Source organism: Hemicordylus capensis, chromosome 2 (assembly GCF_027244095.1).
Source record: "Hemicordylus capensis ecotype Gifberg chromosome 2, rHemCap1.1.pri, whole genome shotgun sequence".
Lineage (NCBI taxonomy): Eukaryota > Metazoa > Chordata > Lepidosauria > Squamata > Cordylidae > Hemicordylus > Hemicordylus capensis.
The window spans coordinates 196,739,535-196,763,580 of NC_069658.1; the positions used below are offsets into that span (position 1 = coordinate 196,739,535).

Here is a 24,046-nt window from a genome sequence, read left to right on the forward strand (position 1 = left end):
TGAGATCAGGGCAGCTCTGCCTCACTGAACTGCTGCAGCCATCTCAGCTCAACTGGAAACTGGCTGGTGTGTGTTGAGTCCGAGCAAGACCACTAAGGTGGCCAGAAGCACCAAAATAAGTGTTGTAAAAGGGAGTGTCCAGTGCAAAGGTGTAAGAACCCCCATCCTAGGGTGGTGGAAGCAGCAAGTGGCCCCCGCTCATGCCCCCTGGATGTTTCCCCTCCCCATGCTTGCCAGACAAAAAGAATGGCAACCCTACCTGACCCTGGGAAGCCTAGCTAGATCTTCTCTTTTGAACCCTTAAGTAGACATTGCCAACTTGATGCCAAGCTTTCCCCTGCAATTATGGGTGCTAGAAACTTGCCTTTTCCCCTTCCAAAATATGTGAGATTCTGCCCCAGTCAGTAAAGAGGGGACAGATCATCCAGAAATAGTCTTTCACTGTATCCTTTCCTTCACCAAGTGGTACGAGTCACTGAGAAAGACAGGATAATAGACTATAGGAACTGTATGCCATAAGCTTTGATCATTTGGAGCATTCAGAATTCCACAACAACAGGACAGCGGTATGTCCAAAGATACAGAGTTCAACCAATTTTTAAACCTTTTCTGAACATCAACTTCAAACCCAGAAACTCTGGAAACTGTAGTTCTGTGAAGGGACTGAGGATCTCTAAAAGTGAAATGTTCAGCACCCTCATGAAACTCAGCTTCCCAAGATTCTTTGAAGGAAGCCATGGCAATTAACTCAGTTTGAAAGTGGTTTAGTACAGTTGTGCCCTAACAAGATGAGTCAGAAAGTGCCTCCTGTAGGACATCTGCATTACTACATGGTTTTTCAGGCCACAATGACAAGCAGGTACATGTTGGAGAAGGGTATAAAGTCAGAGCAATGGAGCCTGACATGTTAAGGGCACCAGGCCAATGACGTGGAGGGAACATAATGACCAGCTCTAAAGGATGGGGAATAGAATACAAAGCTTGATTCCCCTAGAGATGCACAGCCCTCAAACTCACGTCTTTTGGGGCTATAAATCTAGGAAGGATATGAAACCCACCAATCACTATCCAGATCAAACAAACAAAAACACCATGCTACACCCACTTTCCAGCCCTGTGTAATCAGGTTGGCTTTGTGGACTACATTGATTGATAGCCAGCTGGAAAATAACTATCACTACCAGTGAAAATAAGAACTGCCTCCAGATGAAAAGAAGGGGAAGCTTCTGATCATCTGAATCAAATGATTCAGCTGGAACTGGAGTTCTTCCTTTCAGAATGTCTATGTGCCACAAGTAACTAGCAGAAGTATATAGAGGCAAAATATATTGTTGACTAGTATTGTTAGGGAACCTACTTGCAAGACTGATTGATGATGTTAGAAGCATAGAGATAGTGGGACAGCACCTTCTTTTTCACACTTTTCACCGGAATCCATAGGTAAGAGCTCATATAGGACTCCATGGGATTGGGTTGCCTATCGTGCCATTTTTCTTTGTTTTGCCTTAGCTTCACTTGAAGAGGCTCAAATAGGGTTTGTTTAATGTAAAGAGTGTGACAACATTTGGAAAGCCCTCTTCGCTAAGGGTGCACCAGCTTCTAAAGTGGATTCAGCTTAAAGACCTTGGAGGATGATCCTTCAGGGGCCAAGCTGCTACCAGATCCACAGCCCAACAAGCTGAGCAAGTCCAGTAGCAACAGTCCTGTCAATGGCATACAGCACTACACAGAGTCAATGCTTTCTCCAGGACTAGATTATCTGTGATTCTTGTGGATAAAACCATCTGCTTTTGAGATGGGTACCAACAAGGTCATTCAGCACTTGAGGCCCCAAAGATGGAAGGAAATTCAATGAGGAGCAGTTCCACCACCTGGTTCTGGTACACCATGCCCTCCACCAGGCTAGCCACATCTCGCTCTGGTCGCAGCAGTGTTGGTCCAAAGACAATGCCGATGTTCTGGGTGGTCATCCGGTTGGCATCTGAGTGCTCCATCACTCTGAAGGGAAATAGAGCAGAACCACCATAACACACTGCCCTCAGCTCAAGACATCCATGACATGGCTATGTTTGAGGTTTGATTTATAAAATGAGAAGTGCTGAGGCTCAAGTCAGCCTGCAAGTCATATTAATTGACCTGGCATGTTTGTGGGCTTTTTGAATCTGTATGTTTCCAAGCCTAGTTCCCAAATGCTATCATATTCAGATTTTAAAAATTTGCAGCAACAACAACAAATATTTATATACCACTTTTCAACAAAAGTTTCCAAAGTGGTTTACAAAGAGGAATAACAAATAAATAGATAAATAAGATGGAACCCTGTCCCCGAACGGCTCACAGTCTAAAAGAAGCATAAGGGAGACACCAGCAACAGTCACTGGAGGTACTGTTCTGGGGGTGGATAGTGCCAGTTACTCTCCCCTTGCTAAATAAAGAGAATCGCCACATTAAAAAGATGCCTCTTTACCCAGTTAGCAGGGGTTGCAAAATTCCATTAGTCAAACAAGCTCTGTTGACTAGAGATGTGCACGGTCCGGACCAGTCCGGACCGGCACCGAAGGGGGGCCCTTTCTTTTAGGGCGGGAGGGCTTTCTTACCCCTCCCGCCTCTTCACCCCCTCCAGCGCCCGTATTTAACCAAATAACGGGGCGCTGGAAACCAGCCGCCCCTGCCGCCGCCGGCCCCCCCCCCCAGCAGATCCACATAGAAAGGTGCCCATACCCCTGCCGCCGTCGCCCGCCCGCCCTCCCTCCCTCCCAAATCCTTACCCAAGGCTGCAGGAGTAAACGAGAGGAGCTCCCGGACAGAGCTCCTCTCGTTAGAAAGGCCTGATGCAGAATGAAGGCGCTTTGCGCGCGCGCGCGCATGCGCGCACCGCAAAGGACGCCGGAGGCCCGGTCTACCCGCCGGGAAAAGGCCGGGTAGACCGGGCCTCCGGCGATCGGAGGCCCGGTCTACCCGGCCTTTTCCCGGCGGGTAGACCGGGCCTCCGGCGTCCTTTGCGGTGTGCGCATGCGCAAAGCGCCTTCATTCTGCATCAGGCCTTTCTAACGAGAGGAGCTCTGTCCGGGAGCTCCTCTCGTTTACTCCTGCAGCCTTGGGTAAGGATTTGGGCGGGCGGGCAGCTGGGAGGGAGGGAGGGCGGGCGGGCGACGGCAGCAGGGGTATGGGCACCTTTCTATGTGGATCTGCTGGGGGGGGGGCGCGGCAGCGGCGGCGGCTGGTTTCCAGCGCCCTGTTATTTGGTTAAATACGGGCGCTGGAGGGGGTGAAGAGGCGGGAGGGGTAAGAAAGCCCTCCCGCCCTTAAAGTTATACCCCCCACCCGGACCCGAACCAGCAAGGGCCGAACCGGTCCGGCAGTTCGGCCATTCCTTAGAATGGCCGCCGGACCGGTTCGGACTCACCCCTACTGTTGACAGGTAAATTCTAGTATTGGGGGCTGACAGGCCACATCTGCATGCAATGCAGAACCACTGGTTCACTGGACTCAGGGTTCTGCATCCCGCCCCCCATATGAATTCAAACGTTCAGGAGAGCTGCCTCCCTGCAGTCAGTGAGACTGCAGAGAGGTGGGGGAGCTGGCTGTGTAGGCTCCCTTCTTGACAGAAGGACAGCCCGCACAGCCAATTGGAGGTGCTTCCTCCCTCAACTTTGGTTCCAGGGCCAACAGCCTGCAGTTTCAATGTGGACATACCGCAGGCTACTTGGAACCTTGGGTTGAGGCGATGAAACTTAATTTAACCTGAGGATTCAGATTGGAGTCCCAATCCTGAACCTTTGGTTTCTTTGCCACACCCAACTGCATTTCTCCACATTCAGACATAACATCCACAGAACCACAGGTCTATTCAACCGTGGTTCCACATTACATACAAATGTGGCCACTTTCTGCACAACGTTCTCTCTGCCTTGTAATGGGACATGCACACAGTTGCACAGTAATGCTCTTGCGCAGAACACAATAATGCACAAATCCAGCTGCACGATGGATGACACTGGAAATAAGGTTCCCTTACTTGCGGAGATGCTCCAGTAAGTAGCACAGTGTGTCTCGGTTCGGTTGGGGGAGGCTCTCGATCAGACCAGCCAGCTTTGATACTTTTTCCTTGGGATCAGACAACTCTGTGTAGGGAAAAGCAACAAAGCATTGAAGATTATCTTCAGCTGGGGATGATGTAGGATCTCAGATGCACTTGTAGGGGCCATAGAAGGCCAGAAGATGTTCTTGTTTCAATCTGAAGCTCATCTTGTGGAACAAACTGGAATTATAATTCCAGCAGTAGAACACAACCCTCTCTGGGGTGGCATAGCTGTTGATACAGTAAGTCTACAGCCCCAGGGCAAGGTTTGTAAAGAGAGAGACACCCAGGGCTCAATTGCTCAAACAGAAGAGTGTCTGTGGTGACATTGGTCACTGGGAAAGCGAATCCTGCACTTGCTCAAAGCCCTTGTCCCCAGCTGCAGAGAATTTTGCAGCTAATACATGGATACTGCTTTCCAAAGGCCTGATCAACAACACATGCAGCGAAGCCTTCATTAGTAGTGTGATCCTAGCTACATGACTTGCCTTAGTCCAAACTACACATTGCAAAGTGATGCATGGGGGATTTATTATTTATTTAACATTTCTATCCCACTCTTCCTCCAAGGAGCCCAGAGCGGTGTACATGGTTATGCGTACCCTCACAACAACTCTGTGAGGTAGGTTAGACTGAGAGATACATGACTGGCCCAGGGTCACCAAGTGAGTTTCATGGCTGAATGGGGATTTGAATTTGGGTCTCCCCAGTCCTAGTCCAACACTCCAACCACTACACCATGCTGGTTTGATGCCAAACTGGAGCTTCCCAGCAATTTGTAGTTGAAAAAAATTGTGTGATGTGATGGTGATAGCATTAATTTTTCCTCACTGCCAAAGCATACTTCATTGGCTTCCACTTGCAGGGGGTGGGAAAACACTAATGATGAAATACAATACTTTTTTCAGCTACATGTAAATGGAGAGAGATGTGTGTAAGAAAACACTGTTTGAATTTCAGCCATCGGTTTTATTCATTCCTCTATGAGGCTGACTGTCTTTTAAACACATACATACATGTGTATATTTAAGTGGCACATATACACATACACTTTTCATCAGTCACCTTATTTTAAAAAAATGTAATCACTGTAAAAACAGTTGCAAGATTGCTTTGAGGATTGAAGTGTGTGTGTTAGTGACGGCACAGACACTAGCCAACAGAGGTAAGTCTTTACAACTGGCTTTTCCATGATTCAAACTGAACGACTCAAAAATTGGAGATCCCACTTTTCAAAGATTGCCGAGTCAGAAAAGGGTCAATTTGTATTCATTGCTATGAGAACATTCTTGAACACCGCCATTGCTCTTAACATTTTACATCTCTTTTCAGCCTGAAATTGGGAACCTGGATCCTTTGTGTTCAAGGTCCAATAATACCTCAGCCAGATAAACTCAGCTAGAAGTTTACAGTTATATTAAGGTTATATTAGTTACAATAATTTTTATATGTCTTTGTTAAATAATTGCTATAAAAATTACCAGTGCAAATATATTCATATTCCATTGCACGCTTTCCAGAGCCAAGCTCCAATACTAAAAGCAAGTGGTGGGGCTCAATTCCTGGTTCAGAATTAAGCTCTGAGCAGCACATGCTAGCACTGCCAAATGGGCAAGGAACAAATAAAGCACTTACTGGCAGAAGCGATGAATTCATCAAAATGGCTGTATGGCACCAGCGGTTCAGGTAGCTCCCGGAAGAAAAGCTTGAGGGCACCTGTTAGCACATGCACATCATCCCACTGAGGGTCAGAGAGGCGCACCTTCTCCTCTAAGAAAAAGCGGAATAGACAGCAGAGTCAATGTGTGCAGAGGTATTGGAGGGTCCCAACAGCTTCCCCGGGTCTCAGAGTTTATGCCACATGGAATAGATCACATCTTTGACGTTAGAATAAACTAGCTAAGAACTATCAGTCTCATAGGTCATACAATCAGTAATGGAATCTTTCCTACTCATAAACTTGCATTGAGAGGATAGGTGGAAATCCTTGGTCATCCTGATTGTTGGCGGACAATTTCAGATTTCATGGCAAGATTCTCAAAAAGGTTGGAAGATCCGAATTTGGATATATGCAGGATTACATTGCAAAACAAATAACTGAAAATATACTTGTTGAAAGTATCGACTAAATGTGCAGCAGCTGTGAAAAAGGCCAATTCCATGCTAGGGATCATTAGGAAGGGGATTGAAAATAAAACTGCTAATATTATAATGCCCTTATACAAAACTATGGCGCGGCCACACCTGGAGTACTGTGTACAATTCTGGTCACCACATCTTTAAAAGGAAACTGTATAACTGGAAAAGGTGCAGAAGAGGGCAACCAAGATGCTCAGGGGCCTAGAGCACCTTTCTTATGAGGCAAGGCTACAACACCAGGGGCTATTTAGTTTAGAAAAAAAGACGACTGCAGGGAGACATTGATAGAGGTGTGCATGGTGTGGAGAAAGTGGATAGACATAAATTCTTCTCCCTCTCACATAACTCTAGAACCAGGGGTCATCCCATGAAATTGATTGCCAGGAAATTTAGGACCAACAAATGGAGGTACTTTTTCACACAACACATAATCCACTTGTGGAATTCTCTGCCACGAGATGTGGTGACAGCCAACAACCTGGATGGCTTTAAGAGGGGTTTGGGTAACTTCATGGACGAGAGGTCTATCAACGGCTACTAGTCAAAGGGCTATAGGCCACTTCCAGCCTTAAAGGCAGGATGCCTCTGAGTACCAGTTGCAGGAGAGTAACAGCAGGAGAGAGGGCATGCCCTCAGCTCCTGCCTGTAGGCTTCCAGAGGCATCTGATGGGCCACTGTGTGAAACAAATGGGCGTTGGGCCTGATCCAGCAGGGCTGTTCTTATGTTCTTATACTGAAAAAATATATTGAACTAGATTAACCCGCACAGAGCATCTGCACGCTGGTCCTTGATTGCTCCTCTCACCCCCCGCCACAGCCCCCTCACCTCAGAGTTCTCTCCACCCTTACTGAGCTGCACTCCTGCTCCTCCCCCTCCATCCCATTGCTCCATCCCCCTCACCTCTCTTGGTCGTAGTTGCAGCGTTGCTGGCTGCAACTGGCCAAGCTGTAGCCCCCTAACCCCAGAGACTTCCTCAACCGAGCCCTGCTCCTGCTTTGCTCCACAAGAGTAGCAGCAGCAGTTGACTGGGCCCTTCCTCACTGCGGCCGCCCTTAGGATGCTGACAGGCTTGGGCCCGTCCCTCGCCTGCCTGCCTCCCTCCACCAATGGCCTCTGTAGCTCCGAGCAGCGACAACGGTTGACTGGGCCCTTCCTGAGGCTGCTGACAGGCCCAGTCCTGTCCCTTGCCTTTCCTTCTTTCTCTCTTCCCCTCCCTTCTTTTTCTCTCCTCCACTCACTCTTCCCCTCTCTTTATTACCCTCTCTCTCTCTCTTCCTTCCTGAGTTAACGGATCTTGTTTCCTCATCTAAATTGCACAGTGGTAGCCTCCTTCTCTTGTAAGGGCTCTTTTCTGCCTCACAACCCCTCTCTTCGCAGACCCCTGCCCACTACCCATATATCTCCCCGCTTCTCTCCTCTACAATCTTCCCACCAGTAAAAGCTGCATTCCAACTGACCTTAACCATCACAGGATACTCTTCCCTATCTACATTTAGAATTCCTACTGCCCAGTCACCATGGCGCTCCTGCTCTGTTACCTCTGATTGGTAAAGCACTATGTGGGCGGGGCTTGCCACACACCATTTGCCACAGACCACCTAAGCCTTTTATATAGATATTTAAGAGCATTTCTTGAGGTTATTTTTTATATCTCGTAGTAACTATAGCAGTATTACACACACAGAGCCTTTTTTTTAAAGCAAAGGATTTGTGTCTTTGATATGCATACCTACCACGGAGACCCATTTTATTATTTTAACAGTGCTGAGTGGGCTGTAAAAAGCTTACTAAGCCATGTTATTATTACAGAATGGCAGTAGCAACTGAAAAATAAAAGTGGTCCTATCCCCATCACTGATACAAGCAAGGGTCTGCTGCTGCCCTGCTCCTACCTACTCTCTAAAGCCCAGCTGTCAAGTCATGGCACATGGAGGAATTTAACCCCACTCCTTTTCATGTGCACTTACACCGCTTGGTCCCTGACCAGAAGCAAGTGGTCCTAGAGTTGCCAGATTGCAGTGCAGACATTTGCTCTGTACCTTCAAAACTAGAGGTGAATTGAGACTGTAGCATCTGCAGCTGCTCTTCCCACCTCTTCCTTGCGCTTCTCATCTGCAGCCCCCTTCAGCTGCCCTGTGACACACCTAGAACCCCTGCTTGTTACAACAGGCAGGGAAAGAGGAGTATGAGAGGCCTGGGAAAGGAAGGTTGGGGGAAGCTGGACATCTCCTGCTTCGCTGGTAATTGTCAAGCTACAGAGTGGAACTCTGGGTTGCAATCTGGAAATCCTCACAGATCCTGGTCGAGGTGCTGTTGCTACAGAAATAGAAATATCCCAAGGGAACAGTCTTACAGCAATTGAACACTGTGAGACACAATTCATGTGTCTCATGAATTTCAATGGAAGGAAGTTCACATGCAACTTTCCCAATGAAACCAACTTTACAAGTGATAAACAGCCATACCTTGCCTACTGCCACTCAGAGGCTCTCATGCCCCACCCACTCTCTGTCCTGCACACAGAAAGGAAGATCTCTGAGTTCCAAATAGTGCTAGAGCTGCAGAGATGCCTCAATCTATTTTTAAAAAAAAAAAAAACAGTTTCCAAAGGTGATGTAGATGTTGAATGTTCTTTATTCCAGAGTGCATTTGTGCAATTTGAAACATCACACACATGCATATAATCAGAGTGTAATTTCCTCCTTCTGTCTTGGGAACGAAACAGTTCACAAACACTGCTGGAACAGAAACATCCAAGCCTCTTTTGTTTTGTATTTCTTTTGAATATCCAGGCAGGAAGAACAGTCCTGTGTAACTCCAAAGCCTGCGTCTTGCATTCAGAAACTAGTTGGCCCAAATAAAGATCTCACTTGCTCTACCTTGCTTGTTCTACATTTCTAGTTTTAGGGGACCAGTGTAACTACAAAACACCTTGCACTGGCACCCAATGCTACCTTGGCAACGCTGCTCTGGGAAGACGTAGCGCCCATCTGATGTCACTGCCCGCTCTGTAAGGCAACAGAATGGTCAATGAGAACACAAGGAACAGAACACGACCATGATGAAGACATGATTTCCTTCATCCAGAATATGATCCTGGCTTTACAACTTCCTTAAAGTATACAAACAGCAAACTGAGTGTTGATTCAGCCCATCAGTCTTGTCCCTCACCTTCAGGCTTCTAAAATATACACATATTAAAGCAGCCTATATGCATTCATATGTATATACACCCATCTTTCATTTGAAAAAGTGGAAAAATAACAACAACATTTCTCTGGTGTTTGGGTTCATACAAAAACGCTAGCCATTTTGTGCCTTTCATCACAGACTGTTCCCTGCTTCAGGATGAACCCTATTGAAAACAACCTGCAAGCCTGGTTTTCCAGAGCTCATTGCAGGACAGGAAAAAAAGGATATTTGTATTGAATGTGGCGAGGGTGCTGTCAAACTGGATCTACTGCTCTTCAAGACAGTGCTGCATCTGCCTTCACCCAGAGAAAAGCACTATGCAGAATGAGAAGGCTTAGAAGATCAGCTTCTCTTTCCTCTGCGACTGCCCCCTTCTACCATATATCACTGTAGGTACTCACCACGATCAACTACGAATCTTAGCTTCTGAATAATGGCCAAGTTTCCACTGACCCTGTAGATCCCATCCACATCCAAACCTGAAAGGGAAGTGAGAGATCCCTTCACTGTGAAGCCCATGCACTCTGTGGGATTGGCAGGGTGGGCACAGAAAGGTGGGTACAGAAGCACAGTGCCAAGGCTAGGAGAGAATACCAGCCCAGTTTTACTTAGGTAGAAGCAACTGTGAGCACTACTAGGCATACCCACCTCTCTGTTCCACAGCTTCCACACACTGCTGGACAAAGCGTGGTATTGTGCTCCCTTCCCGTTGGCACAGGGCTTCCAGCCGGCAGCCAAAGACCTGATCTGGGTATAAGAGGACAGCAGTTTAGCAAAGTGGGCTAGTCTGATTCTGTGGAAAGCACAATTGCTACTTGCCAAGAATAAAATACACAGAGAAGTGTTATTCACTCAGTGGCCTGAAGGGGGCACTAAGCTAACAGTGGCTTCAATTGCAACTCTCTGCTGTCTCTCTCACCATACCCACACACACTCAGAATGCAGGACCAAGCAGCCCTGCATGCTGCACTCGTCTTAGCCAATTTGTGTTTGCATTTTGCAAGCAAGTGGGCATGGCATGTAAGAGGCTGTGGTTTCAGGTTTGAGGGAGGACGAAGAGAGAGTTGCAAATAAGAAGTAGTTGCAAAAGAAGATGTGGGGAGATGTAAACCGCCCTGAGCCATTTTTGGAAGGGTGGTATAGAAATCAAATCAATAAATAAATACAAATTGGGGTGGGTGGGGTGGGGGGCAAAGACAGCATATCCATGCTTCCGGTGTATACCAAAGGCCCAGAGATGAGTAGGTCACTGGATGTGGCAAGATGAGGTGCAAGGGAAGGCCTCCATTCTGTGTAAATGGTGGGATGCACCTGTACTCTCAAATCCACTTGGTGGGGAGGGTTCTAATATACTCCTCTGAGGAGCACAGTTCATAGGGAGATGGGAAGATCCTATCCTGGTTTGAATATCTTGTTTCTGTAAATCAAATGAAAGCAACAGCAACCAAACATATGTTTGGCTTAAGAATGGCTCTCTTTTAGTTTCTAGACTGAAATATTCCAAAACGATGACATAGTCTAGAGTCTAGAATCTAGACTAAAAGGTATTCTTAGTATCATTTGCGAAAGCAACCTAAAGCTCATTTACAAACTATTATTTCTATAGGCCAGAAATTCCTCTGCTGGCTCCCAGTGGTGGCTGGTACGGGCAGGAAACAAGTGTCAGGTTTAGCTCGTTTGCACTCACCCCCATTCCAGTGCTCGCTCTCTCGCTCTCACTCTCTCTCTCTCTCTCTCTCTCACCTTCCATGGCATGGGGATGCTATCCATGGTTAGGGATACTAGTCCGCATGCCTGGAGTTAATGCCACAGTGGGGTAGATGAGAGGCAGAGAGGCAGCCAGGATGGGGTGAGACAAGTGCAAATGAGCCACGCCTGCCGCTTGTTTCCCCCCTGCCCCACTCATACTGGCCGCCATTGGTAACTTCACTCTAATTGCTTTAGTAACAGTAACTCCAATCCAACACTGGTATCTTCATAACTCTACAAATATAATAGAGGAGGGGAAAGAGTCTTTCTGCAGGACAGCAAGTTTCAGTGCTTTGTTTTCCTAATTCCAAATATTTCCTTGTGTGGCCTAGAAAGGGAGTTGTAAAATGGACTAGACCAGATCACAGCTTCATCTGATCCAGTCAATTAAACTCCTAAAGGACACTTTGCAAAGAGTATGTTATTTAACAGCCACCTAATGGCACAGTGGGGAAATAACTTGCCTAGGGAGCAAGAGATTGCTGGTTCAAATCCCTGCTGGTATGTTTCCCAGACTAAGGGAAAGACCTATATCGGGCAGCAGTGATATAGGAAGATGCTGAAAGGCATCATCTCATACTGTGTGGGAGATGGCAATGGCCAACCCCTCCTGTATTCTACCAAAGACAACCACAGGGCTCTGTGGTTGCCAGGAGTCGACACCGACTCGACGGCACAACTTTACTTTATGTTACTTAACAGTGGTACTGCCCATTCGGTGTCCAGACAAACCATACCAAGATGTACACAGATTGGTTGCAGCATTGCTAGTCAAACTTCTAGAGGTGTTTTTTTTTAAAAAAAAAAAACACTCTCCAGGGTGCTTCTTGAAGCGCCATGGGCTTTCCCAGATGTTAGTTTATAGTGAGTTTTTTAAAACTTCCACAGTAATTACTTATGGACTCTTGCACATACTGCAAATGATTGAGTTGTCTTCTGTAGATTCTCATCCTCCCTTGTAGCATTTTTCGGCACTCTGGCCACAGTTGAGCACAGCTCTCATGTTATTTTTACAGCACCACCTGCCAGCCAGTGCTTGAGAATCTGTCATGAAAAGTAATGGATGCACAAGTACTGGTCAGCAGGTGGCACTGTAAACATAGTGCAAGGGCTGTGCTCAATGTGTGGCCAGGAGGTTTTTCACATATGGCTCTGTGCTACGGGGTATCTGAAGAGTGAATCTGCTTTGCAGCAGATTCGAGGCATTTTAATTCGAGGGATTAGATGGACCATTTGCATAGCCATCAGCACCTCCATCTACACCTTCGGAGAAGGCAGAAGCCCCAGAGTTTTTTTTCAAACGCTGCTGGAAACAGAGGATTTTTTTACCCTGGACATAACTTGGGCTAAGCCAGAATTCGCAGCCTCCCTTCGGAGAAAACCAAAGCTCTGTCTGTCCTGGTCCCTGATAGGCTGCAGGGAGGCTGGGTTAAATCCAGTGAATATGTGGACTGGCACGCTCCAATCAGGAGTGGATTCGGGGGGAAAGCCCTGTCTGTAAAACCTCCAGTGTGTGGAAAAAATGCATGAGGGAGAACAGGAATCTACAGAAGACGACACAAGAATCTGGAGTGTATGCAAGAGCTTGTGAGTAACTAATGTGGAAACGTTTAAAAGCTCACTATAAAGTAACATCTGAAAAAATACTATACTATAAATACTCCAGAACTATTTGCCTGGAAGTGTTGGCAGCTCACAATAATAAACATGAATACGAATATGACAAATATTTAGATACCACTTTTCAACAAAAGTGCCCAAAGCCGTTTACATAGATATAAACAAACAAACAAATAAATAAAATGGCTGCCTGTCCCCAAAGGGCTCACAATGAAAAAAAGAAACATAAGATAGACCCCAGCATCAGCCACTGGAGGGATGCTGTGCTGGGGGTGGTTAGGACCATTTGCTTCCCCCCTGCTCAATAAAGAGAATCACCACTTTAAAAAGGTGCCTCTAGGCTCCGTTAGCATGGCTTCACGGGCAATGACAACGGAACCAGACCACTTCTGAAAACCCATCATCCGTGCACAACCTATGATGGTGCTACAGAGGGCTGGGATAGTCACCTCGGATCAGTCCTTTTTCCTGTAAACTCTGCAGCGGTGGCCGCTTGACAATGAACCGTCTCAGCTTGCTCTTGACCCGCTTTTTGTAGGCTCTGTCAGGACTGGAGGATGCTAGGAGAAAGTGAGGAGGAAAACAAATGGAATTGGGGTAGCGTTAGTACTAGCAGCTCAATTTCCCCTCCCCCCCTCTCCAAAACAGCACTTGTTTAGGCAACTCCCCAGGATTCTCTGCCCCCAGATCTACTTGGCACTTACCTGCCAGCAACTCACTCTTCTGAGGTCCCAGATCCTCCTCCTCATCAGCACTGAGGTCCACAAGATCAGCACTATTTGATCGGGAGAGTGGGTACAGAAGTGGCTCGTCCAAAGGATTCTCTTCATCCTGTTTTGTGAAACAGAAATATGCTTTGGACCTGCTTCATTCCCTGTTCTACCTCACTGGGGGAGTGTATCCAGAACAGCTGGGTTGCTCCCCTCTCCTGCTCTGAAACAGGGCCAATCAAAATGACTTAGTCTGGGCTCATGGAGGAGATATCCCCCTCAACCCCCGTTTTCTCCCTGTCCTGCTCCAGTATAGGCGTGTTTCTTGTGAACTCAGTGCTTTTCGCAGGCACCTCTGGCAGCAATAGAGAGGTCTCTCCCTCTGAAGACTCTACCTTGGCCTCAACTTGCAGGGCAGACTACTTGGCGGTGACTAGGGTTGCCAACATTTCATTGCCAGAATGAGTGACACAAATGGCGGGGGGAGCTACGGGGGGGTGGGGGGGTGGGCGGGAGGTGTGTGCAGTGGTAATCAAGAGCCTGAGTATCAGTGACATATATGTTATTGAATTATACGCTATTGAATAATGCCAGCATTGTTATTAACATAGGAACATAGGAAGCTGCCATATATTAAGTCAGACCATTGGTCTATCTAGCTCAGTATTGTCTTCACAGACTGGCAGCAGCTTCTCCAAGGTTGCAGGCAGGAATCTCTCTCAACCCCACTATCTTGGAGAAGCCAGGGAGGGAACTTGAAACCTTCTGCTCTTCCCAGAGCGGCTTCATCCCCTGAGGGGAACATCTTGCAGTGCTCACACATCAAGTGTCCCATTCATATGCAACCAGGGTAGACCCTGCTTAGCTATGGGGACAAGTCATGCTTGCTACCAGAAGACTATTCAAGCTATACCACTTTTAAACCAAAAACTTCTCAAAATAGTTTACATAGCAAAAGGAATAAAATGCCCCCCACCCCCCCACCGCACTGCAAGTATTTTACACTGCTGCTGCTCGCCCCACCACCAAAATGCAGGACAAATGCTATCCCTTATAGGGACCAACATCTCATCCCTGAAATGAGGGACGTCCCATGTAATGCGGGACAGTTGGCAACCCTAGTGTTGACACATCCTGCAGTGTTGCTGAGCACTCAAGATGGTGTCCACACACACACAGATTTTTATTTACTTACTTATTTATTTAACATATTTATATACTGCCCAAAATGCAAGTCGTTTATATGACGATGACGCCTGCAGGATGCTGGGAACAGGGAACTTCCTGTTCTCAAACAGGAAGCCCCCATACAGTGTTGCTTGTAGGAACAGGCAGTGGGGTTGTTCGTTATGGACAGCAGCATGCTGGGGTGGTGGGGCACAGCAGAGGAGCAACGGAGCCTTCCTCCATTTAAAGCACCTGCTCACCACCACCCCAGATGTGCATGAAACACCTCATGAACATCCCTGCTTCCCGCCAACCCTTGCCTGTATGCACCAGCTCTCCAGAGCCCACCCCAGCAGGCAGCAAATCTGATAGGGGGCACTTCCATCCCGTCAAACTCTGTTCAGACCCCCCAGTACTTTCCCCTTGTGCCTCCCTAATGCCCCTTTCACCAATTCCAGTGGAAGTTCCAGATGGTTTAGAAAGGGGGGACCAGTCAGTAGTTTCTTTCTCAGACAGATGAAGGCGAGCTTTTGGAGCATGAGGTGGGTCGATCTCAGCCCACCTCGTATCGCCTTTTCCTATAGGCGGACTTCCCAGTTTTTCTTCATAAATCCCGCAAAATAACTGGAAACTGGAAGGGGTTTTACAAACACACACACACACACACACACACAAACAAACTGTGAAGGGGATTTGGAGGTGCTTCCTCTTACACAGCTCCCTGAAGTGGTTGTCTCTTGTCCTCAGCTATTTTTAGTGTTCATTCAGTTGAAATGGGACAGGCCCACAGAGGGTAAAGGCCCGCCCCTGCAGATTGGGCATTTTTACTCATCTCCCAGGCCAATCATCATGGACAAACTAAAGGTTCCCCCGATTGATGCTGAGGTGGCTGCCCTTGTCACCCGCACTGTATTACCTAAGGACAGAGACAAGGTGCTTAAAAACCAAGATGACAAGAAGTGCAATGTAGCACTTCCTAGGTCCCATGAAGCCACAGCACTGGCCATGCGAGCCTCCACGGCCAACTTCATCTTTGCCCGATTATCTGATTTATGGATAAAAAACTACTCTCACTGGTTCCGCAGGAGCTTCCCAAGCTCCGTCAAGTGCTTAATAAACTGGGGAAAGCAGCAGCCTTTATGGCCAATTCATCTTTGGATGCTACACAGCTCTAAGCGAAGGCCCTAGTATCTGACATTACAGTCTGCCGGTTATTGTGGCTAAAACATTGGAAGGTGGACCAGAAATCTCACATCAGTTTGGCAAATTCCTCCTTCAAGCTGTTTGGTGAAGTTTCAGATCTAGTATTAGTCGAAACAAAATACAAGAAAAAGGTGATGCCTTCATCCAACTCCAGGGAGAAACACGCGCCATTCAGGTCTCCCTCTGGCCAGTTCAAGGGTCCCATACCCTCCTTTCACTTTTGCCAGAACAAGCAAGATAGAGTGTCCTGGTTCAGGACCAGATCTGCCCCACGAGACAATTCATTCCGGTGGAATTTCCAACCCAGCCAAGCAAACAAGGCAGGTTTCAAGGGCAATGCCTCCCAATGACTACTCACCCGATCCATGGGTAGGAGGGTGACTCCAACACTTCCCTCCTACCTGGAGCAAGATATCGTTGGATGCCTGGATACGACAGACAGTCTCTCAGGACTACACTACGGAATTTCTATGACAACCCCTGGACACGGACAGGTTCCTGCCATCCCCCAGGTCTTGGAAGATAATCAAACACATTCTAATGCTCCAAGCAATCTAGCACCTCTCTCAGATTCGGGCCATCAAAGCTGTGGAGGAGTTTCATCAGGGAGTGAACTCAATCCTCTTCATTGTACAGAAAAAGAATGGGGAATGGAGAGCCATACTGGATCTCAAATATGTCAAAAAAATTTCCCGAGACGCAAGGGTTTTTGTATGGAGACCCTATGCTCCATCCTGATGGCAATTCAACACAGGGATCTACAGACTTCCATAGACCTCAAAGAAGCCTATTTACATGTCCCCATTAACCCACAGGACAGGGCAGATTTCTTTGTTTCACATACAACAGGTTGAACTTTCAGTATCGAGCACTCTTTCAGTATCAAGCACACAGTATCGAGCACACGCAGATCTTTCGACTGCACCACGAGTGTTCACCAAACACTTGTGGCACACTTGAGGTTGAGGGGGGTTCATATTTACCCATACCTAGATGATCTATTGATCAGATCTCCCTCAACTCAGAAAAGCCACATAGATATCCAGGCCACTCTCCTTTGCCTGAGTGATCACGGGTTCTTAGTCAACTACCAGAAGACCACTCTTTGCCCTCAGATGACCATTCTTCACCTAGGAGCCCTCATAGATACCAAACAGGGTGTCGCTTCCCTCCCCCCCCACACACACATAGAAACTAATAAACAGGTGTTAGGCATTAAACAAGTGGCCCAGCTCCACCAATCTTTCTCTCAGCTAACTTCAAGGGATCATGATATCCATGATCAGAAACATGTTGTGGGCCCATTTTTACTCTCGCACTTTGCAGTGGACACTGCTGCCATGGCAGGATGAGGTGAATATGAATATGAGCGTTATTCTTGGCAGTGAATAACACTTTTCCTGTCATCTCTAGCTTGGTAGATCTTCCCGGCCACTTTGCAGGGAACTCTAATCCTTCCAGCACCTCAAATCCAAGTCACCACAGATCCCAGTCTGACAGGCTGCCTCTATTAACTGGCCCAAGGTCAGTGTTTGGACTCCAAAAGAGAGCACAGCATCAATTGGCTGGAGCTCAGGTACACCATGCCACCCTAGGGTTCCTACTGATCATTCAAGATCACCATGTCCTGGTACGGACTGACAACGCCACCAGCAAGGCACACTGTCAACAGACAAGGCGGCACAAGGTCTCTGTCCCTAATGAAGGAAATGAGCCGTTGGCACTTACCTGAATGGTCATTCTCCTCAGAAGTATGGATGGCATCCGAGATCATCATGGGTTGTCACGACCTCCTGCTCCGAGACAGGGCCAATCAGAGAGCTTTTCCTCCTGTAGCAGGAGGGAGGGGCAATCCCCTCAGGCTTCAGTCTATAGCTAGCTCTCCGATGCTCCGGCTAGAGAAAAAACCAGTCGTAGAGAAAGAACCAAGCAGAATGGAACAACAAGTAAAGTAGAACTTTAGAAGAAAACGAGCTGTGAATTCTTATTGCGGAAAAACCCCACCCATGGGATGAGACGTACAACGCGGCAGAATAGAGCCTCCCCACACCTATATAGGGAACAGAAAGGTGGATAAGTTGGAAACAAACAGAAGCAGAAACACGAACGGTCGGGTGGGTCGGATGCCATCCATACTTCTGAGGAGAATGACCATTCAGGTAAGTGCCAACGGCTCATTCTCCCTCAGAAGAGGATGGCATCCGAGATCATCATGGGACATGCCATAGCCGCTATCCTAGCTGGGTGGGAGACCGTGAGAATGCTCCTATGGCGGGACCACCTGTTGCAGAACACGTCTGCCAAAAGAAGCGTCTGCAGAAGCCCAGTCGTGTATTTTATAGAATTTAACAAACGTGGACAGGGAGGCCCACGTTGCAGCTCTGCAGATATCGATCAAAGGCGCCCTCGTGGAGAGGGCTGCAGAAGCCGCGGCGCTGCGCGTGGAGTGGGCAGTTATACCCTCCGGAGGCACCGCCTTAGCCGCTGTATAGGCCAAGCGAATGCACTCGCAGATCCAGCGTGACAAAGTAGGAGAAGAGACCTTCCTTCCCAGAGAGCAGTCCCTGAATGATACAAACAGGGAATCAGAGACCCTAAAGCCCTTAGTGCGCCGCAAATAGATTCTTAATGCCCTGCGGACATCTAGGGTGTGCCACTCCTTCTCCCTGGTATTGGCAGGGTGGGGGCAGAATGAAGGCAGCATGAGCTCCTGGGATCGGTGAAAAAGAGAATTAACCTTGGGCAGGTAAGTGGGGTCTGTATGCAGAACAACGTAATCGGAGTAAACTAGACACAACTCCTTCCTGGCCGACAAAGCGCCCAGGTCTGAGACCCGCCGGGCTGATGTAATGGCTACCAAAAATAGGACTTTAAAGGTAAGAATACGCAGCGGCACAGTCCTTAAAGGTTCGAAAGGAGGCTTAACCAGGGCCCGAAGAACCAAGTTCAGGTCCCAAGTGGGGAAACGATGGACCGGTGGAGGACTAAGGGCCGCCGCACCCTTAAGGAACCTTCGAATGTGGGGATGGCATGACAAAGGAGATGTCCCAGGAACCTGCAGAGTAGAGGAGATAGAAAACATCTGTCGCCTGAGGGTGGCCGGTTTGAGCCCCCTATCCAATCCGGATTGCAGGAACCCCAGTACCTGACTGACCGAAGCGGAGTGAGGGTCGGTCCCAACCGACACGCACCATGCCACGAATGCAGTCCATGTGGCTTGGTAAACCCTGAGTGTTGAGGGCCGTTTGGATGCCAAGATAGTCTCCTTGACTGCAGGAGAGTAACCGCATGCGTCTAGCGCGCCCCGCTCAACCTCCAGGCGTGTAGGTTCAACCAGCGCGGGTCCGGGTGGAAGAGCGGACCCTGTCGAAGGAGTTGGGGATGAGAGCCCAAGGGCACTGGAGGGGCTAGGGACATGTCGACGAGGTCCGAAAACCACGGGCGGCGCGGCCAATGCGGAGCCACGAGAATGAGTTCCGCCCGCTGTTGGCGGACCAATCTGACCGTCTGGGACAGGATGGGCGTGGGAGGAAAGGCGTACATAAGGCCCTGTGGCCAAGGTGTCAATAGGGCGTCCACCCCCTCGGCTCCGTGTATTTGGTACCTTGAGAAGAACCTGGGGACCTTGGCGTTCCCCGGAGCCGCAAACAGGTCCACCTGTGGGTGTCCAAAGCTCGCCGTGATGGCGCGAAAGGCTTGCTCATCCAGGACCCATTCTGCCTGGTCCAGCCTGGTTCTGCTGAGCCAATCTGCCAGCGTGTTGGACTCCCCGCTGACGTGCACTGCTTCTAGCGAGCCCAGGTGCCTTTCTGCCCAGTGTAGGAGCACAGAGGCCTCGTGCATCAGCGGCCAAGCCCTGGTCCCCCCTTGACGATTGATATGCGCCTTTGCCGTCGCGCTGTCGGTTTGAATCAGAACATGCCGACCGGCGATCAGGGGAAGGAAACGAATCAGGGAATAGCGGATCGCCCTCAGCTCCAGCCAATTGATGGACTGGAGCCGTTCCTGAGGGGACCACAGACCCTGAGCGACCTGACTTTGGCAGTGACCGCCCCACCCCCGAAGACTGGCGTCTGTTGTGACCGTTACACGTGTCACCGGAAGGAAGGAGACCCCCTTGTTCAGGGCTGGCGACAGCCACCAGTGCAGGGACTTCCTCACCCGAGGGGTTAGAAGAACCCTGTCCCGGGCCCGGGAAGCTACCAAGTCCTGGAGGGGCAGGAGTAGCCACTGGAGTGGGCGTGAATGAAGGCGAGCCCAGGGAACTATCCCGATGGTGGATACCATCATCCCCTGTAGTTGGCTGAGGGAAAGAATATCCGGGCGACTGCGGAGACCCGCCTTTCGGCACGCGGTGGACAACCCTCGTCTTCTCTCTAGGGAGAGGGAGACCGTCCCCTTCATTGAATCTATTATTGCCCCAAGATGTTGAATCCGGTTCTTGGGGACGAGGGAACTCTTCTGATAGTTCACGAGAAACCCGTGGGCCTGGAGAACTGAGATTGTCTCCCCAACATCCCCCAGGGCTCTCTGGAACGTTGGCGAACGGATCAAGAGATCGTCCAGATACGGGTATAAGTGAATCCCCTTCGTTCTCAAGTGCGCCACCAGTGCCACCATAACCTTGGTGAACACCCGTGGTGCAGTTGACAGACCGAAGGGGAGAGCACGGTATTGAAAGTGATCCCCCGCATAGGTGAACCGGAGGAACCTCCTGTCCTGGGGGTGAATGGGGACATGGAGGTAGGCCTCCTTCAAGTCCACTGAGGACAAGAAGTCTCCCTTTTGGAGAGCCAGCAGTATGGAGCGGAGGGTCTCCATCCGGAAGTGCTTGACCCGCAGGAACCGGTTCACAAACTTCAGGTCGAGTATGGCTCTCGATTCTCCATTCCTTTTCGGCACTAGAAAAAGAATGGAGTAGACGCCACACCCAACCTCGTCTGGGGGAACCGGCTCGACTGCCTGAACCCTGAGCAGGTGGCTGATGGCAGACAACATCAGGGAATGTTTGCCCGACTTGGCTGAGGTGGGGGACCTCAGAAAACGGTCGGGCGGCTGGGAAAGAAAATCCAGCCTGTAACCCTGGCTCACGGTCTGGAGAACCCAGGCGTCCGAGCAAGTTTCCGCCCAAGCCTGGGCGAAAAACTGTAGCCTGCCCCCTACCTGTGACTCCGAAGGACAGTCATTGAGCTGCCGGACGCTTGAACCCGGATTTTTGCTGATGCCCGGGCTGCCGGAACCTGGACTGGGAGTTGTCCCGAAAGGACGGCTGTGACCTTTTCCAGGAAGGAAACTTGTCCTGCCTATCTTGGCGGTTTCGAAAGGAGGACCGGAAACCCCTGAAAGAGGAAGAGAAGTTAGGAGTGTATTGCCTGCGCTCATGGCGCTGTGCTGAAGTTGAAGGCATCGCCTTCTTCTTGTCTTTCCCTTCCACCAGTACAGGCTCCAAAATGTCCCCAAACAGTTTGGTCCCTTTGAAGGCTGAGTTTGCCAAATTGGACCTAGACTTCTGGTCGACCCTCCAATGCTTTAGCCACAGATGTCTACGAACCGTGACATCAGAAGCCATAGCTCGGGCCGACAGTTGTGTAGCGTCCAGGGAGCTATCGGCCATGAAGGCAGAAGCCTTGAGTAATTTATTGAGCCCTTGCCTCAGAGCCAGCAGCTCGGGAGGTACTAGAGGTAGGAGTTCTTTAATCCATAGTACCGAGGCTCGGGCAAATATTGAATTGGCCATAGAAGCCCGCATGGCCAGCGAAGAGGCCTCATGGGATCTGCGCAGTGCAGCATCACATCGCTTGTCATCATGGTTGCGCAAGACCTCGTCCCCGTCCCTAGGCAAAACGGCACCCGTCACCAGAGAGGCAACCTCGGCGTCCACAGGGGGGACCTGTAGCGTGTCCATTACCGCCTTGGTTGTGGTATAAAGGCGCTTGATGCTAGGGGGGGGGCCTTAGCCTCAGTGGGGTGCTCCCATTCTGAGTGAATAATGTCTTGGAAGAGTTGTGGGCAGGGCACCACAATCTCGGGTGCTTTTAATGAGGGTAAAACTGTGGAGACCCCTTCAGAAGAATCTTGCGGGAGAGGTACCACCCCCTCCAATCTCAAGGTCCTGCGGACCTTGTGCAGGAGCACAGGAAAGTCGGCTGGAGAAAACAGTCGATACGGGGCTTGTGGAGTAGGCGCAGTATCCCCCTCATCCCCTGAAAGTTCACCCTCTTCCCGGTCCGAGTCGGTGTCGGAATCCTCTGAGGGTGCCCCCCCCCCGTCGGAGAGCCCAGTGGACGAAGACTGTGGGGGAAAGCCCTGGCTGTCGCACATGGGCTGAGAGTGGGGGGACCGAGATCGCGCAGCGCAGCAGGCTGCACTACAGCAGATGCGGGCGGAACGTTAGCGCCTGCAGGAGCCATATCTCCCGGCCTTAAAATGGCGGCCGCGGCAGCAGGTCCGTCCCCATGCACATTCAAAATGGCGGGCGCTGCAGATTGGGCGGGAAAACGATCCGCCAGAGCGGGAAGCAACCGCCCAAACTCCTCAGCCACTACACGCCGCAGGAGTGCGGCAAAACTCGGGGGAATCTCCTCCTCGCTGCCATCCGCGCCGCTGGAGGGGCGCGCGCGTTTAGCGGGAGGTTCCACGGGCAGAGGACTGGGCGGGGGCGGGGGGGGCGGGAGTAACTTGCGTGCCCGTAGTCGACGGTATCTCCTGGAGAACAGGCTCTCGACTTCCCTGCTCGTCGGCCATAACGGGAGCAATAGGCAAGCTTCCCTTGGCCGTTTTAGCCGCCACCCGCTTGTCTTTGGAGGCTTTCTTTGCCTTCTTCCTGCGCTTGGCTTGATGAGTGACGGGCGCGGGAGTGGTTGCCGCCGCCCACTCATCCCGACACACTGATGGCGCCACGGAATCTTCCGAAAGAGAGGGGGAGACCCCCCCTTCGGGACAGGCCGATTCGGTTGCCATTCCGGCCAGAGGTAAATGACCGCTGCGGGAGAAGGGCCGCAGACGGCTGGCGCAATACAAACCGCCCCTATAAGCCCTGCTTAGCCCAGAACGACACTGACCTGACCGGCACAGCTCAGGACAGAGGAGAAACAAAGAGTACCCTGACTGGAACAGCTCAGGAGTAGACAGATAGGGCTAGGGCCTAAGGGCAGGCGAAAATAACAGAGGAGAAAGATTAATAGCCAGAGCCAACGACTACAGCACCTGCCGGAGCGAGACAGGGCGAAGACTGGAGCCTGAGGGGATTGCCCCTCCCTCCTGCTACAGGAGGAAAAGCTCTCTGATTGGCCCTGTCTCGGAGCAGGAGGTCGTGACAACCCATGATGATCTCGGATGCCATCCTCTTCTGAGGGAGAACTGAGCTGCTACTGTTGTGGGCCAATTCCAGTCTTTGGTCCTTACATGCAGACCATGTGAAGGGAGAGTTAAACATAGCAGCAGACTGGCTGTGCCATTCTCCACTAGCCCATGCAGAGTGGTCTCTCAGTCCCTTCCCTTCAAGCAGATTGTTCAGATGTTCGGGTTCTTGATCATGGACCTGTTGCTACACCGGACAATGCAAAATGTCCCCGTTTCCTCTCCAGGTACCAGACCCAAGGGGCCGAGGGCATGGATGCCCTCTCAACTCCATGGCCAGAAGACCTGGTTTATGCCTTCCCTCCCACAGCCATCATCTCCCAAACAATTCAAAGAATTCACCTGCTGTGGGCAGAAGTCATCCTAGTTGCTTCCCATTGGCCTTGCAGGCCCTCATTTTCAGATCTGATGGAGCTGTGGGGTCAGACCCCATCTTCTCCACCAGGGACCAGTATTCCACCCAGAACTGGGGTGGATGAAATTTTTTGCCTGGAGTCTGAGCAGTACTGCCCAGCAGCCTGCGGCTACTCTATGGGAGTCCTGAACACATTACTGGCATCCTGACATGTATCCACTAATAAAATATATGAGTTCACCTGGAGGGTGTCTGCAAGGTGGTACAATTCCCAGTCCATTTCTCCCTTGTCCACTTCAGTGACTCACACTTTAGTTTTTCTCCAGAAAGGTATGGACAGCAGTCTTCATCCCAATACCCTCAAGTGACAGGTGGCAGCAATAGCATCAGTACTGGACATGAAATGTAATTCATCCTTGATGGGACACCCTCACGTTAAGAGATTTATCAGGGGGGTCTCAATCCACCTA

At 49.8% G+C, this 24,046-nt stretch overlaps 1 protein-coding gene across 11 annotated transcripts in view; it reads right to left on the reverse strand.

Annotated features, from left to right (window-relative positions):
* Positions 1–1,520: 1,520 nt before the first annotated feature.
* Positions 1,521–24,046, reverse strand: part of ARHGAP9 (Rho GTPase activating protein 9) — a 58,483-nt gene continuing 35,957 nt past the window's right edge. For 10 of the 11 annotated variants that reach the window (XM_053295104.1, XM_053295105.1, XM_053295102.1 and 7 more), the window contains 8 exons: positions 13,487–13,613; positions 13,232–13,342; positions 10,062–10,160; positions 9,815–9,892; positions 9,176–9,229; positions 5,717–5,851; positions 4,019–4,124; positions 1,521–1,998 (listed from right to left, as the gene is read on the reverse strand). In XM_053295104.1, the coding sequence (XP_053151079.1) occupies positions 1,812–1,998; positions 4,019–4,124; positions 5,717–5,851; positions 9,176–9,229; positions 9,815–9,892; positions 10,062–10,160; positions 13,232–13,342; positions 13,487–13,613 (897 nt within the window). In that variant the 3' untranslated portion in view covers positions 1,521–1,811. The remainder of the gene's footprint in view (positions 1,999–4,018; positions 4,125–5,716; positions 5,852–9,175; positions 9,230–9,814; positions 9,893–10,061; positions 10,161–13,231; positions 13,343–13,486; positions 13,614–24,046) is intronic. The other variant, XM_053295108.1, reaches the window with a different exon arrangement.